Source organism: Drosophila takahashii, chromosome 3L, assembly GCF_030179915.1.
Source record: "Drosophila takahashii strain IR98-3 E-12201 chromosome 3L, DtakHiC1v2, whole genome shotgun sequence".
Taxonomy (NCBI): Eukaryota; Metazoa; Arthropoda; class Insecta; order Diptera; family Drosophilidae; genus Drosophila; species Drosophila takahashii.
The window spans coordinates 30,204,635-30,220,391 of record NC_091680.1 but is presented as its reverse complement, the minus strand read 5'-3'; the positions used below and the strand labels follow the sequence as shown (position 1 = coordinate 30,220,391).

The 15,757-nt window shown below is 37.5% G+C and overlaps 1 protein-coding gene across 5 annotated transcripts in view; it reads right to left on the bottom strand.

The window, feature by feature from the left end:
- The window catches only part of nAChRalpha4 (nicotinic acetylcholine receptor alpha4), a 510,593-nt gene that overhangs the window by 136,151 nt on the left and 358,685 nt on the right, over nt 1-15,757 (bottom strand). For 4 of the 5 annotated variants that reach the window (XM_070215893.1, XM_070215894.1, XM_070215892.1 and 1 more), the window contains 4 exons: nt 10,907-11,022; nt 10,042-10,210; nt 9,829-9,965; nt 9,628-9,771 (listed from right to left, as the gene is read on the bottom strand). In XM_070215893.1, coding sequence (XP_070071994.1) covers nt 9,628-9,771; nt 9,829-9,965; nt 10,042-10,210; nt 10,907-11,022 — 566 coding nt within the window. Of the gene's footprint in view, nt 1-9,627; nt 9,772-9,828; nt 9,966-10,041; nt 10,211-10,906; nt 11,023-11,623; nt 11,739-15,757 lie in introns of those variants that run through there. The other variant, XM_070215895.1, reaches the window with a different exon arrangement.

The window sequence follows — 15,757 nt, the reverse complement described above, 5'->3', positions numbered from 1 at the left end:
CACTCATCTCAGAATCAGCCTCATTTGGGTGCCTGGACACCGTAACATTGAAGGCAACTGCATAGCGGACGAACTAGCAAGACAAGGGACAACCACCGACATCCTTCGCGATAAGAACACGGTGGGCATGCCCATAGCTACCTGTAAGCTTCTCCTCAAACAAAGTCTTACACCCTCTCCAACAACCGGTGGAATACGATCTCAACATGCCACACCTCCAGGCTCACCTGGGGTAATTATAACCCGAAAAGAACCAAAACCCTGTTACAATGTAACAGGGCAGACATTTCCACTTTAATCAATGCCCTCACGGGCCACTGTCTTTGAGGGACACACGCGCGCAGGCTAGGACTCATCAGCTACGACTACTGTCGCATCTGTAAACAGATAGAAGAAGAGGAGAACATTGAGCACCTCCTGTGCTTCTGCCAAGCACACAACCTCAAACGTTTGTAAACACTAGAAAGCTACACGCTTCCAAACCTTGCAGCCATATAAGGCACCAGCATTCCCAAATTCCTTTGTTTTCTGAAAAGAACCAACTGGTTCGAGAAACCCAATTGGGAAATGGATCTTTTCTGAGATCATATGGTATCACCAGGAGCCCATGGCGGCCTAAGTGGGGGGATTAGAATACAATCCCCAACCATGCTCACCTAACCTAACCTAACCTATGTACATGCCTATTTATGGATGTGTGTGTGTGTCCTTGCGGTAATCACATGCAAATGTGACGACTGAAAGTTTTTCCCTGCTCTCCTCTTGAAAACCAAACCATAATTTTTTTAAAATCAAAACAAAAATTCCCTATGCATTTTATGGGTCGGCTACACACTTTTACTTAGAATTGCATCCATTAGATAATCCGTTCGGTATCCAAATAGTACAATTTTGATCAGGTATTTCCAAACCAGAAAAAAAATAATGGCCGCCTCTCGTTCGCTTCAAATGACTCTCTCTCTGCTTACTACTCTCTCGCTCTGCTTCTGCTGACACTCGAAAAAAAATAAACTAGTGGGCAACAGTGATTGCAATAATGTTCGTAAGAATCTCTATTAAATCTTGCACCCAATAACGGTCCAAATAGGTTTTATAATGTTTGTGTGTGTGTATATTAATGATAATGCAAATTGTTTTAATTTCATCTGAAAATTTTAAGTTTAGTATTATTATACCGTGCAACATTTTTATGGTTTTAAAATGTAACTTCATTTTCGATTTAAAAACCTGAAAGTACTCATCATTAAGGACCATATGGCATTCTTCTGGCTTAGCTCGCGGTTCATATTATAGCGATTTAAATATTTCAATTAAAAATGGGCTACATGACCTAATGATTAAAAATGCTGAACAACGTTTATAGAAAAATCGCAGCTATCGTGAGATAGTCTTATTTACTCTCATTTGTTTTGTTTCCAAATTTATTTGTTAATTTACTTACATTTTTGGTTGATAAATAACACCATGTTACAAAAAAAAATCGATGTCACCCTAATTAAAGACAACCTTAATTTTCTGGTAAAGAACATCTCCCTGATTAAGAAATGTGCACTTATAATTTTTTGTATGATGTCAATTTTGGTTTTAAGTGTGGTCATCTTACACTCATTTTTCAGGTAATCGAACGTACTTTAACTTTGTTATACACAGCATTGAGTTCCAGTCATTAGTTAAGGACCGAAATTAGTTTTATAACTTATTATCGACAAACATCAAGACAAGAACCATTTCTTGTGAGACGTGTTAATAAAGAATGTGCCTACTTCGGCTTAAACCAAAAAAAGAATAATAAAATACAGAAGAGCATTTATAAAGAGAAACTAGAAGTGGTCGGCGCTTCTTAAAACCTCTATAGAAACCAAAAAAAGCGAGTACAGATTATTGAATAGACTCAGTCGGTGTCAAGATCTCGTTCACACCAGTTGCCGAAATATAATTGCCTGTGCAGCGCGAAATACCTTTATTTAACTTTAAGTTGAAACCACATCTGAACTTGTAATCAGAATCCTTAATATCAATAATATAATAAACACTTTTATAATAATACAACGTCGTCTCAGGAGTGTTCGTCAGCAAACGGAATCCCGTAGCCACAATTTTGGGGGCTCAACCGGGATATTTAGATCGATTACAAACTATAGTCACTAAACTAAAGTGGTGTTCTAAAGTGTGTGAACCCTTGTGCTAAGTGGTGGAACTAGCTTTAAAGCGTCACAATTAAGGTGCGCAAAGTGAGAAAGACAGAAAATTTGCAAACCTAAATCAGAGTGTGTGAGAACGAGAAGAAATTGCGAAATTCGACGCAAAAGAAGTAGAAGAAAAAACCGACACAAGACGATTGATGTGGACAACATAGAAGGCGATTGAACACCGAGTTGGAAACTTAGAGCAGCGCAGAAACTTTGTGGTGGACGTTAATCAGCAAAAGGCAGGATCGTTGGCGACAAATAGGAAGTCGTGGAGCAGTTTCAGTAGCAGACGGATCGTAAGAGTTGTGCATCAGGAGACCGTGCTTTAAATGGCTGGTAGAAGCAAGAGAAGCCGGTGACCAGGTGGCGAGAAGAGTTCGAAAGGTGTTGGTGATCAGATCAGCGAGAAGACCATTCCGAAGAAGTATTGGTGACGCGGTGTAGCTGGAGAGATAATCTGGAGCGAGTGTGACATTCTGGAGCGGTATTGGTGAGGCAGCGAGACAAATCAAAAGTTGTATTTGTGAGTCGAGAGAGTCAAGCTGTCGCAAATCTGGTGAGTGTCAAAAATATTCACGTTCCGCGGGCAAAAATAGACGATAGCGAAACAGAGAGAAGGAGAATAAGGCGAAAAGGAGAACAAGGCAAGACGGAGAACGAAGGAAGATTTTTGAAATTTAAAGTATTTTTTATTGCTGTTGTTAACAGTAGCTGAAGTTTACACAGTGCTAAGTTTTGCACGGGTAGGTCATGGTTTACATTGAAGGATGTAGAAGGGAGTGTGTCACAGTTTTTGGGAACTAATTCCCCAGACGTCAATCAGTGGATCGAGGAACTTGAAGAATGTGCACTTACGGTCGATATGCTAAACAATTACTGAGCGGCGCTGCAAAGCTTTTCATTCGAAGTCAACGTGATGTTCGGGACTGGAGGGCTTTAAAAAACGCATTGCTCGACGAATTCGGTAAGAGGGTGTCAGCGGGCAATGTTTTTGCAAGACTACAATTACGAGATAGAACATCGATCATGTACCAAGATGAGACACGTAGACGCGCTCAGCTGAGTTGCTTGTTTTGTATTGACAGAGAGTGTAAAGCACATTTTAAAGGAAGCTCAGATGGCAGATGAATGGACAAGAGCAGTTATAAGTCAAGTTGAAGTGCAAGGACATGAGAATTATTACATCGCCAATCAAATCTTGTTCAACGACCCAGACCGAGAATTGATCGTAGTTCCATCTCAAATGGAAACAAAGATAATTCAGATTGCTCATAAGCAAGGCCATTTTTCGGCAAAGAGGACACAGGATTTGGTGGAGAAGTCCTATTTCATTCCGAAGTTAAGGGACAAGGTTTCGAAAGTAGTGGGAAATTGTGTAGAGTGCATTTTATTAAATGCAAAGGCCGGAAAGCAGGAAGGGTATCTAAATCCGATTGATAAGGGAGACAAACCCTTAGTTACCTTCATATTGATCACGTAGGGCCGATGGAGATCACTAAAGATACAATTACATCCTAGTAGTAGTGGATGCATTTTCGAAGTACGTTTGGTTGTGTCCAACACGCAGTACTGGAGTTGAGGAGGTGCTTAATTGTTTGGAAAGGCAGGCCATATTTTTTGGTAATCCATTCAGGATCGTATCAGACAGTGGCGCAGCTTTCACCTCTCACTTCTTTAAAGAATACTGTGACAAACAGAAGATTCAGCACTTATTGATCGCTACAGGTGTACCTCGTGGTAACGGTCAGGTAGAGAGAATGCTTATCATCGTGGTGCCCATGTTGTCGAAGATGAGTCTAAAAAACCCAGGTAATTGGTACAAGCATGTGGGTAAAGTCCAGCAATGAGTTAACAATATTGAGCCTAGGAGCACCAAAGTAACCCCGTTCAAGTTGCTAACAGGCGTCGACATGCGTTTAATTGACAGTTCAGAGCTTAAAGAGCAGATTCAGCAGTCTTTTATACAAGATACGCAAGGTGGCCAGGGAGAACATACAAGCTCTACAAGAAGAAAATAGGCGTACTTTTGATTTAAAGAGAAAGGGCGAAAAGCTCTACACAGCTAACAATCTAGACGCGATCAGACGTACTCAGTACGGAGTTGACTTGAAGAAAAAAGGAAAGTATCTTGGCCCCTACAAAGTAGAAAAAGTTCACAAACATGGCAGGTATGATGTTGAAAAAGTGAGAGATAGCGAGGGTCCTTTGCAAAAAAACATATACTGTAGCTGAATTTATGAAGGAGTTCGAGGCGAACACCCAGTCAGGTCCGAATGTAGGAAAACCAAAAGAGCATTTAGAAAGAGAAACTAGAAGTGGTCGGCACTTCTAAAAACGTCTATCGAAACCAAAAAAAGCGAGTACACGTTATTGAATAGACTCAGTCGGTGTCAAGATCTCGTTCACACCAGTTGCCGAAATATAATTGCCTGTGCAGCGCGAAATACCTTTAAGTTGAAACCACATCTGAACTTGTAATCAGAATCCTTAATATCAATACCTACATATTTGTAACAGTGGATCAATTACCTGTCGATTGGTATAGGTCGCAACCAGGGAATAAAACCAGAACCGGAACCGGAACCGATAAACGAAATAAACCGATTCCTAATAAAGAACCGAAAATTTAATTTCAAACCGATTACCGTATTGCTGGTACCGGTACGGTTTTGGTACTCATTTACTAAATTCTTTAAAAATCCTAAATAAAAAGATACCCATATGTATGTATTAGCTCTTACTTTCCGCTAATCAACTTCATCCCGTCCCTTTTTAGCAGATGTACTGCTCATGTAAGCAAATATCGCTGTAGCAGAAACATTCTTTGTCTAATCAAGTTACAAATCTGCCATTTTTGGCGCCATTATACTCGTTTTTTTAAGAAGCTAATAACTCTGTTTCTTCTTAGAAATAAAAAAGTTTTATTCGACGACGAAAGGGAGTTTGCGCAATGAATATCATATGACAACTAACTCTTTAATTACATTATAAAAACGCTTAAGCCTAGCCTAACGAAAGGGTGAGAGACGGGGCGAATTCGCGAGCGCGAGTTGCGCTCCCGCTCCAGCCTTAAACTATTCAACAAATTTCATGCAAAAAAAGCGCAAAGTGCGCGAACAATGATCTTACAGTCAAGTTCTTTTTCTAAAAAACACTCACATAAATCATTTCAAAGTATTAATTTAAATTTTTTTACTGTACCGGTACGTACCGGTACCAGAACCGGAACCAAAACTTCAATACCGAAATAATACCGTTTACCGAATAAACAGATTCGATATGGGACCAGTACCGGAACCGGAACCGAAATAAGATTCGGTTTGATTCCCTGGTCGCAACTTTCTAGAACAAACTCGAAAAATTGATCATTTCACGTTTTTGGGCCCAAGGCGCCACTGTGAGTTGTACACAATTTTTCTGGGTGTAGGTGAAAGCTAGAATGGCTGTCTGTTAGAAGCGATCTGCTTCCCGATTTTACAGACGTGAATACCAACAACTAATTAACTAAGTGTTGATTTCGAAAACATAGGCACTTTTTGCATGCACTGGCATTATGCGGGCGTATTTTTATACCCGTTACTCGTAGAGTAAAAGGGTATAATAGATTCATGCAAAAGTATGTAACAGGTAGAAGGAAGCGTTTCCGACCCTATAAACTATATATATTCTTGATCAGGATCACCGAGTCGAGTCGATCTAGCCATGTCCGTCTGTCTGTCCGTCTGTCTGTCCGTCTGTCTGTCCGTCTGTCTGTCCGTCTGTCTGTCCGTCTGTCTGTCCGTCTGTCTGTCCGTCTGTCTGTCTGTATGAACGCTGAGATCTCAGAGACTATAAAAGCTAGAAGATTGACATTTTGCCTGCAGATTCTAGGAGTTCCTACGCAGCGCAAGTTTGTTTCAAAAGGGTGCCACGCCCCCTCTAAAGCCCTCTAATTTCAATATTTCGGAAAAGTAAAATGCAGTTTTATTGTGTTTATCAATACCTAACGAAATGTAGAAGAAATTTTTTAAATCGGACCACTCGTTAAAAAGTTCCGACGGATCAAAGTTTTTATCTTCAACTCCTTCGCACTCCCTTTAGCTGAGTAACGGGTATCTGATAGTCGGGGCACCCGACTATGGCGTTCTCTCTTGTTTTTTCTGTGTCTACCCTTATATAGTTTCCATTAGTGATTTAATTGACCTGTTTTATCATAAATGCGGGGATTTTTGGCGGACTCAAGGGCATAGTTGGCTATAATAAGTCAACAATTTTTAGCTACTCAACACACTTGCACTCGCTGCTAAAAATTGTTAAATTATTTACAATGAATTTTCTTATATCTGTTTGAATATTCCTATGGGAGCCTTAAGATATAGTGGTCCGATCCGGCTCGCTCCGACATATGTACTACCTGCAATAGAAATAAGACTTCCGGGAAAGTTTCATCGCGATAGCTTTCAAACTAAGAGACTAGTTCGCATAGAAACGGACAGACGGACAGATGGACAGGCGGACAGACGGACATGGCTAGATAGACTCGGCTATTGGTGCTGATCAAGAATATATATACTTTATGTGGACGGAAACGTCTCCTTCACTGCGTTGCAAACATCTGACTGAAATTATAATACTCTCTGCAAGGGTATAATAAAAATACGCCCGCATAATGCAAGTGCATACAAAAAGTGCCTACGTTTTCGAAACCAAAAATTCTCGCATTTACGTTAAAACAGGTCGATTAAATCACTAACAAAAACTAAAAACTTATTTTCATTTCATATACCTATGCGCATAACCCATTTACTTAATAGCTTTGGGCCCCAAAGCGAGTGCTGGCAATAAAACATCCGACCCACTGTGGCGACCTTTTCGACGAGTGCGGGAAATGATTCCACGATCCAACGCGCGTTGCCGCTGACTCCCTTCTCTTAATGCTAGTACCAAACAAAAACGTTTTCCTACTTTACAACCCGGCGGCTGACAAGTTCCATCCTTCGTCAGTTCAACGTTCATTCAAAACCCTTGTCCTATCTTTATACTTTTTCTGTAAAGAGATCATGGCGTGACTGAGCTTCACCCCAGCCTTAGACACTACTTCACCATAAGCAGATTCCGTATTAGACCTGTTCGAACTCATGTTGTCAGCACGTTTTTATGTTTGTTGCGATGCCTGACTATCGAAAGCTGTTATCGCTAATAAATAATACCCCAAAGAGTCGGCAAGCAACGAATGTACTAAATGAAACTAAAAATACAAAGTTAAGAAAAATACCTATGTACGATGGGAAGAGCGAAAAAAAAGATAGTTGGTAACACTTATTTTTCGAAGCTCTTGGCTACAGGTTTTATTCGTTTCGATTTTTTGATTGCGAAGTTGCAATTTGTAACTCTGCTCTGCGAGCAAACAGCGACTCACTGGTTTTATCCGGCATCTGGAATTTCGGATTTGCGAATTCCGGAAAATTTGCAAATCACCAAGAGTTACATAACAATCACGTGGCCAAAGTGCGTTGCGCAACAAGAAGCGCATCGGCATCGCATATTGGGTGCATTTACATATATTGTTGGAAAGGTAATCACGCGCTCAGCCCGTGCAACTATAACTTAATCTTTTGTCGCAGGAGCGCCCGCACAGTCGGAGCGTAGGAGCCACACACAACTGTGGCCCCTAGCCCACATCTCGTCGTCGGAAGGAAGCTCCGAATTTCAATCTTGGACTAGGAATGCACAATCGGTGCGCCCTAACGTCCATCTCGTCGGCTAGGCAGAGCGATGCATCCTAACCCCAAAAAACATCGTAGAGGGAGCGCACATCGGCTGCGTCCCTTACCTCCAACTTGGTCTTTCGTTAATAGAGTACCCGAAGATTGGTGAGCCCTACTTACATATCGTCGTCGGTGCGCACAATCGGTGCGCCTGAAATTCCAACCTCGTCGCTGGAGAGCATCAGCGGTCTCCAACCTAACCTAGTCGCAGGAGCGACCATATATCGATCCGCATTAACATAGATGGTAAAGTTGTCTACGTAAATAAAAACTTTATCATAATCATTTGTACAACACATACAGCTGTTAAACTAAACTAAAAAAAATATTTTCACGAAAAAACTAAAAACTAATCTCTAAACCATCAAGACTAACTGATTGAGCCATACACGCATCACATTTTGTAATGCACTAACAAGGTTTATGAATTTTATTGTGACATAATTCAAAAACAGTGATTTTTCACATATATATTGCCTCGGACAGATTAAACAAAGTTTAAAATAAAACTAAAGCATAAACTAGCTAAAAAAAAAACAAAAAAAAATGTACAGAGACAGGGGATTGAACCGAGGACCTCGAGTGTTTGATTTGTTTATTGTTAAATTTTCCAAGGCATTTACACTCTAGGCTATATTTTTGGATCATATGTGTTTCATTTGCAACTACTTAAATTCCAGTTGCCTTTTAAGTAGACCCTAACATGTATTTGTTCTACCAGTTAAATATTTTTAAGGTTTTTTTTGTCAGAAAGGTACTAGTCCGAGACAAGTTTATTTTTTACTAGTTTTGTATTAATCATTTTTTCGACTAGCACAAATTTTCTAGACCCTGTGTAGTCCAAATGCATTCAGATAAATTCCGGTTGCTTTATATTAGTTATTTAACTAGCTGTTTTTCAGACTAGTTCGCATTTTTCCTGCAGGGAACTTTCTTATACACAGCATTGAGATCCATTCATTAGTTTAGAAGCTACAAGTTGTCAAAGTTGAAAAAGACCTAAAAATGCTGGCATAATTGGCTTCGTTAAAAATACACGCCTAAAAACCGAAATTAGGTTTATAACTTCACGCAATCTAGGAAAAATTCTGAGCAATATTGCAAAAGAAACTATATCTTAAAAACCACGTTTGACCCTCCGCATTTGGAAAAGACAAAAACCCAGTATTTGATGAAAAATATCACAGTAGCCCTAAATATTATACACTAGAATGGACCTAAAAAAAGTAAAAAATCGTTTGGGCGGAAAACAATCTTTGGGCATTTCTAAGCCATATTGCCCAAGAAACTATATGCCATAAACCTCGTTTGACCCTACGCATTTGCAAATGAAAAATACTGGTACTTCGTTTTACTTTTGATGAACATATATAAGCATGTACCAACTTCAGAATAAATATTTTATCAATCCATCTTATAGCTACTAAAACTTTCTGACCTCCGGAAAAAGGCCTTGTAACTATAAATAACAAATCTTGGTCTAAAAGCCACGCTTAAGATCAAACAAGACCAGTACGGGAACCGAGATAAGATTCGGTTTGAAAACCTGGTCATAATACAACACAACGTTTTTAAATATATCTTCGTTTCCCAAAAGCCATTTTTATTAACTTAAGCCGCTATCAGCTTTTTGTGTACGCATGTGTGTACTTATGTACACATTTGACTATTTTATTCTATAAAATGCTTACCTTGTTTCAAAGTTGTACGTGGGCCTTTTAATAAACAAAAATGTTGGCAAAAAGTCTATAAATACTCTTTTAACCCAGGGTGCCATTCTATGAGTTTGGGGGGAACGAAAATGAACGTTCAGAACGACAACCGTCACGCAGATACTAAAAAGGTAATTTTAAATTATTTGTTCAAAGTTTAGTTATTTAGTTCAATATTACCTTATAGAGACGAGTATCATAGCAAATATGAGATACTTTCCCAATAAAGGAACAACTAATGATGTCGGAGGTATGATTTCAACCACCAAAAGAAAGAACACGTGAAGACTAATAAGAATAGAAATAGATAGTGTAACCTGCAACAAATCAAGAAACATATTTAAGTTATAGTAGTAACATTAAAATATTTTTCTACATTTTATGTTCACAAACCTTTTCTCCACTATCCGATGGTAAGTAAAATGTCAAAACAGTTAAAAAGGAAATGCCCATACATGGTATTATTATATTAACTGTATAAAAAAGCGTTTTTCTTCTCATTGTAATATTAAATGTTATGTCCAAGTAAGGTTCATCGCAACATGTATAAAACTTTTCATTCCTGAAAAATATTAATAATGTAATAATTCAAATGTTGTCGAATTTTTTACTCTTAAAAACAAGTAATTATTATATCAATGCAGACGGTATTATATTTTCAGTCAGAAGTCTGCAACGCACTCAAGAAGACGTATTTAAACACAGAATTTTGATGCTATCTTTTTTGAAATTTTTTTTAACCCGATTTTAACGAATTTGTCGAACAAAATGCTTTTTTGCTGGGAACACTCAAAACTTAAAAATGTTTAAATAAATATTTTACTCAGAAAAACCTAAAACAATTGGTTTTCATTTTTTGCTTCTAACTTTTTAGTGAATGGTCCGATTTGAACAATTTCTTCTACATTTTAATAATAAGGACAAAAAAATTCATTTATAATTGTTCGAAATCTTTAAATTGTGGCGATTGTGGCCGTAAGAGTGGGCGTGGCGCTCTGCTAAAACAAACTTCCGCTACGAATATATGTGCTTAACCGAACTGCAGAAGCATTCTTTGTCTAAACAAAATTTCCTACGCAAAGAAATTTAAATAATCAAAGCGTTAAATAATTATAATAATTATAATTATAATTATAATCCAGCGTTAAGCCGAAGGCAAGAGCGAGACAGTAATTTTAAACACATCCCATCTGCTCTCTCCGGAATACCCGATAATTGTTATAATTTTAATGTAAGCAAACAACATTTATTTACTTACCTTACAGCTGGAACTTCGAGAATATCCCATTCCACAGACATGTAAAATTCAGATAAGTCCACACCAACGTCAACTACATTGCTGCCCTGTTGCTCATCCATGTGCCTCAAATCGACCTTAAAAAGTAGGATTAAATATTATTAATAAATTCAATGTTTAATAGTTAAAAGTAAACTACAAATGAAAAAAGGTATACAAATTATTAACTTCGGGAAGCGATCTAAAAATTAGAAACCAGCGTATATATTCAAAGTGTCATGCAAAAATTACCTAATTTTTAGGAATAATATCATAATTTTTCTGTATTAAGAAAAGTATAATAACTAAGAACTTATATGGAAATTACAGTGTCTGTCTGTCTGTCTGTCTGTCTGTCTGTCTCTCTGTCCTGTTAAAGATTTGCGAGAAGTGAAAAAGAAATTTTCAAATCGGACCATACATTAAAAAGTTCTGCGCAATCCAAACTTCATTTATCCATCTCCCTCGCACTTCCTTTTGCCCGAGTGACGAGCATTAGATAGTCGGGACACCAAACCGACTATAGCGTTCTCTCTTGTTTTAAATCAATTTATATCATTTTTATTCTAGCTTTTGTAGTTTCCGAGATCTAAGCGTTTAATAACGGGTATAAATATTGCCGGCTTTGGCTGAAAGTGTGGGTGACAATCCATCAACAACAACTTGACCCCGTGCGCAAGTATTGGACACAACTGTTACCGACATCGACGATATAAGGCTTTAACGAGAGCTTCGGTACGTGCCACAGCGCGTTACGTTCGAAAATCGAATAAACAGCCGCCTCGCAGCCGTGATTTGACCGCGTTGGTGTATTTTTTGTGGGGAGTCGTCAAATATAAGTGAGAGAGCATTGATGACGTAAAACACTAGATTGAAGAATGTGTTAAAAAATTGGGTCGATCGGCAGACCGCCGATAAAAGCTGATCTGATCTGATAAAGAGAAAGAGAAAGTTGATCTATAGGGTGGTAAACGAAAGATTTGCGTTAAAAAAACAACGAGTATACATTTTTCCAAATTTTTTTTGTTTTGGATAGTCTTAACATAGAGGACCATACTAAAAAAAATGTGTTAAGCAAGAGAGAACGCTATAGTCGGGTTGGTGTCCGACTATCTAATGCCCGTCACTCGGGCAAAGGTAGTGCGAGGGAGATGGATATATAACATTTTGTTTAATGCGTATAACTTTTTAATGATTGGTCCGATTTGAAAAACGTCTTCTACATTTATAAATATATAACTCCACATATAAATAAATACAACTAAATTGCTTTATACTTCTCGGAAATTTGTAAAAGTGTGGGCGCAAGACACATTTTAAAATCGTTAGTGAGCGATTGTAGGCGTTATGATCATTAAAAAAAATTTGTTTTTTTTTTTTGTTAAGTAAACAAACCAAGATTTTAATTAAATTTAAGAAGAAATAGGGTTATTAGCTTCTTCAAAAAAAATCCGTAGAATGGCGCCAAAAATGCCAGATTTTCAACTTGTTTAGACAAAGAATTACATGAGCAGTACATCTGCTAAAAAGGGACGGGAAGAAGTCGATTAGCGGAAAATGGGAGCTGATACATACATATGGGTATTTTTTTATACCCTTGTAGAGGGTATTATAATTTCAGTCAGATGTTTGCAACGCAGTGAAGGAGACGTTTCCGACCACATAAAGTATATATATTCTTGATCAGCATCACAAGACGAGTCGATCTAGCCATGTCCGTCTGTCCGTCCGTCTGTCCGTCCGTCTGTCCGTCCGTCTGTCCGTCTGTCCGTCCGTCTGTCCGTCCGTTTCTACGCAAACTAGTCTCTCAGTTTTAAAGCTATCGGGATGAAACTTTCGTAAAAGTCGTATTTCTATTGCAGGTAGTATATATGTCGGAACCAACCGGATCGGACAACTATATCTTATAGCTCCCATAGGAAGGATCAAAAAAAAAAAACGTAAAAAAATTCTAGCTCCGGTGTTTTTTGAAATTTTACCTTAGACTCTTGGGAATAGTTTTTTTTTATATATTTCTGAATTTCGATTTTTTTGTTTTTTAAATCGGATCACTATATCATATAGCTGCCATAGGAACGGTCGAAAAATTAAATGGAAATTAATGGGAAAAAAATTATATCTTTGTTGGTTTTTATTACATTCCCTTCTACTCTGGGATATGACTATTTTGAAATATTTCCGAATTTCGATTTTAATTTTTAAAAGATCGAACTACTATATCATATAGCTGTGATAGAAACGATCAAAAAATTAATGTGAAATAATAAGAAATTTAACATTTTTGCGATTTGTATATTAATAGAATGATCTGCAAGGGTATATAAGCTTCGGCTTGCCGAAGCTAGCTTCCTTTCTTGTTTTAAAGATTTTTTAAAGTTCAAAATGTTAAATATCGGACTTTTTTTTAGAAATTCTTCCTATATCTCGGCAAATATCCACCCAATTGGGCCAGTTTTTGTTTCATTATAAAGTCATCAGATCAGAGCTTAACTTTGCCATACAGATCAATATGATTGGATAAGTAATGGCAGCGCAGCAGCTCGACAAAGATGAAAAATGTGTTTTTTGGTCCTCTGTAGGTCGGCTGTATGTATCGTAAAAACTCGAAATAAATCCGTTGAAAAATTATAATGGGTACAAACTCAAAGTTTACATCCCACCGGACAAAACAAGCCGAGTATGGCCCAAATGCATAAAAAATTGGATTTATGGTGGATTTTTAAAGTTCGGATTTTTCAACTTTTTTCGGTTGACAAAGTTTAAATTTTAGTTTGTAATTTTAGTAGTAAAAAATCTTTAAAAAAAAACTGTGCCATCGAAAAAAAAATTAGTGATATTTTCGTGATTTGGGGGTCGAACACTAACAGAATTTGCCATCAATTGCCTTGGAGCAGTTTGGCTGTAAACTAGTGTAATACACTGGGAAGAAATATATTGGCAACAAAAAATGTGCTATTTGAGGGATGTCGAATGTATTATAGCTACATTTTTTGGGTAGGAGAGAGTGGGGCAATTTCGTCAGAATTTTCTATTTTTATCGTTGAATGCGGTTAGCACCAAGCTTTAAAATGTGACATTCCCATTTTTTTTAAATTACCTTGGTGATTTATAAAAAATTAAAAAGTAAAACCAATATACTGGGGCAATCCCGCCACATAGGGGGGTAAAATCGCCACACCACTAGGGCAATTTCGTCACCTAAAAAATGTAGGAAATTTTACGCCTGTAAGTATGCTACATTGATCAAGCGTACCATTTTTGTTGAAGTCCTATGTGTTCTTGCTGCCCGTAGTCTGTTCGTTAGCCAGCTCGTCAAATAAAAAAATATGTATTTAAAATAGGAGCGAATTTACCCTAAGCATAGGGTTGCGAAATTTCCCCACACAGTACTTTTTTAGAAATAATTATTTTTGTTCCGAAATTAGGCGCGAAGTTAAAAATCACTAAGGCAGAAATGCGCATTATAGCACTGTGTATTATACAAAAAACCTGTATCTTATCCCTTTTCAATTGTGGCATACAGAAAAAATTTCGTCGAAAACTAAATGTAGCTTTTGAACTATTAAAAAACATTTAATATTATAGCTTAATTATCTTCTGTACAAAAAAAATGCATTGGTTGTGTCATGCCGTCTTGAAGGACTAAAACAAAAAAATTATATATTTTTAAGACTTATGCACTATGGGGCATTTGACCACTTTTGTTGGCCGAAATTAATAACTCGGTCATTTCAAAAGATATTGACTTGAAACTTTACCAGTCGCCATTATCCCCCCGCATATTATATATGATAATCATCGGGATCGGAAAACTATATCATATAGCTGCCATAGAAACGATCAAAATAACTTTGCTGTTTTTGGAAATAAATGCACATAACTTTAGAAATAGTAATTATGTAAGTTTTTAAAACAATATTAACAGTTTTTTACAAATCGGACGACTATATCCTAAAGTTTAAAAAAAAAGGGGCAAAGGAAAGAATTTACTTTACATTTGTTCGACTTTTTGTTCAAGTTGTAGCGGAACTTTCGTTTTAAAGACGCTAAAGTCCACTTATGTTAGTCAATTACAAAGCTAAGTATTTCTACTACATTTTGATAATAATTTAAAGTCACGAAAGTCCTTACTTCCTTAGCCACCAGTGCAAACGATAGGAGTTTGTGAAATTTGAGGTTATGGTCTAAAAAATTAAATTACAGGAAAAGTGGCAATAAGTGGCGATTCTGACCATATACATTTTAACAACAATTAAATAATCTACAAATCCCAATAGGTTCCAGAAGTGGACTCCGCTGGACTCACTTTGTTGCTCCATTTGAAAATTAGTTTTCTTACAAAAATGTACTTGTTAGACCACTCCCTTTAACACTCATTTGTAAAAAAAAACCGTCTAATAAAGCGACCTCTATCGGATTTCTGTAAACGTAACATTGTTAAATGGTCTTTTGTTAACACATCCTCAAACAACATTTTTTGTTGGCGATTGTGGGCATTAGAGGGGGCGTGGCGCCTGGCTGAAATAAACTTGCGCTGCGTAGGAAGCCCAAAAATATGTTTGGGAAATCTCAACCTTCTAGCTTTTGTAGCTTCCGAGACCTCAGCGTTCATACAGACGGACATGGCTAGATCGACACGGCTAGTGACCCCGATCAAGAATATATTTACTTTATGGGGGACAGATCTTTTCGGAAAAAGGACAAAATTGCAGCGCTGCACAATACATTACATAACTGGACAATGCAAAACGTTACAACTCAATTTGTTTTGACAATTAGTTTAACATTAACATTTTAACATTCTTGATCAGGGTCACTAGCCGTGTCGATCTA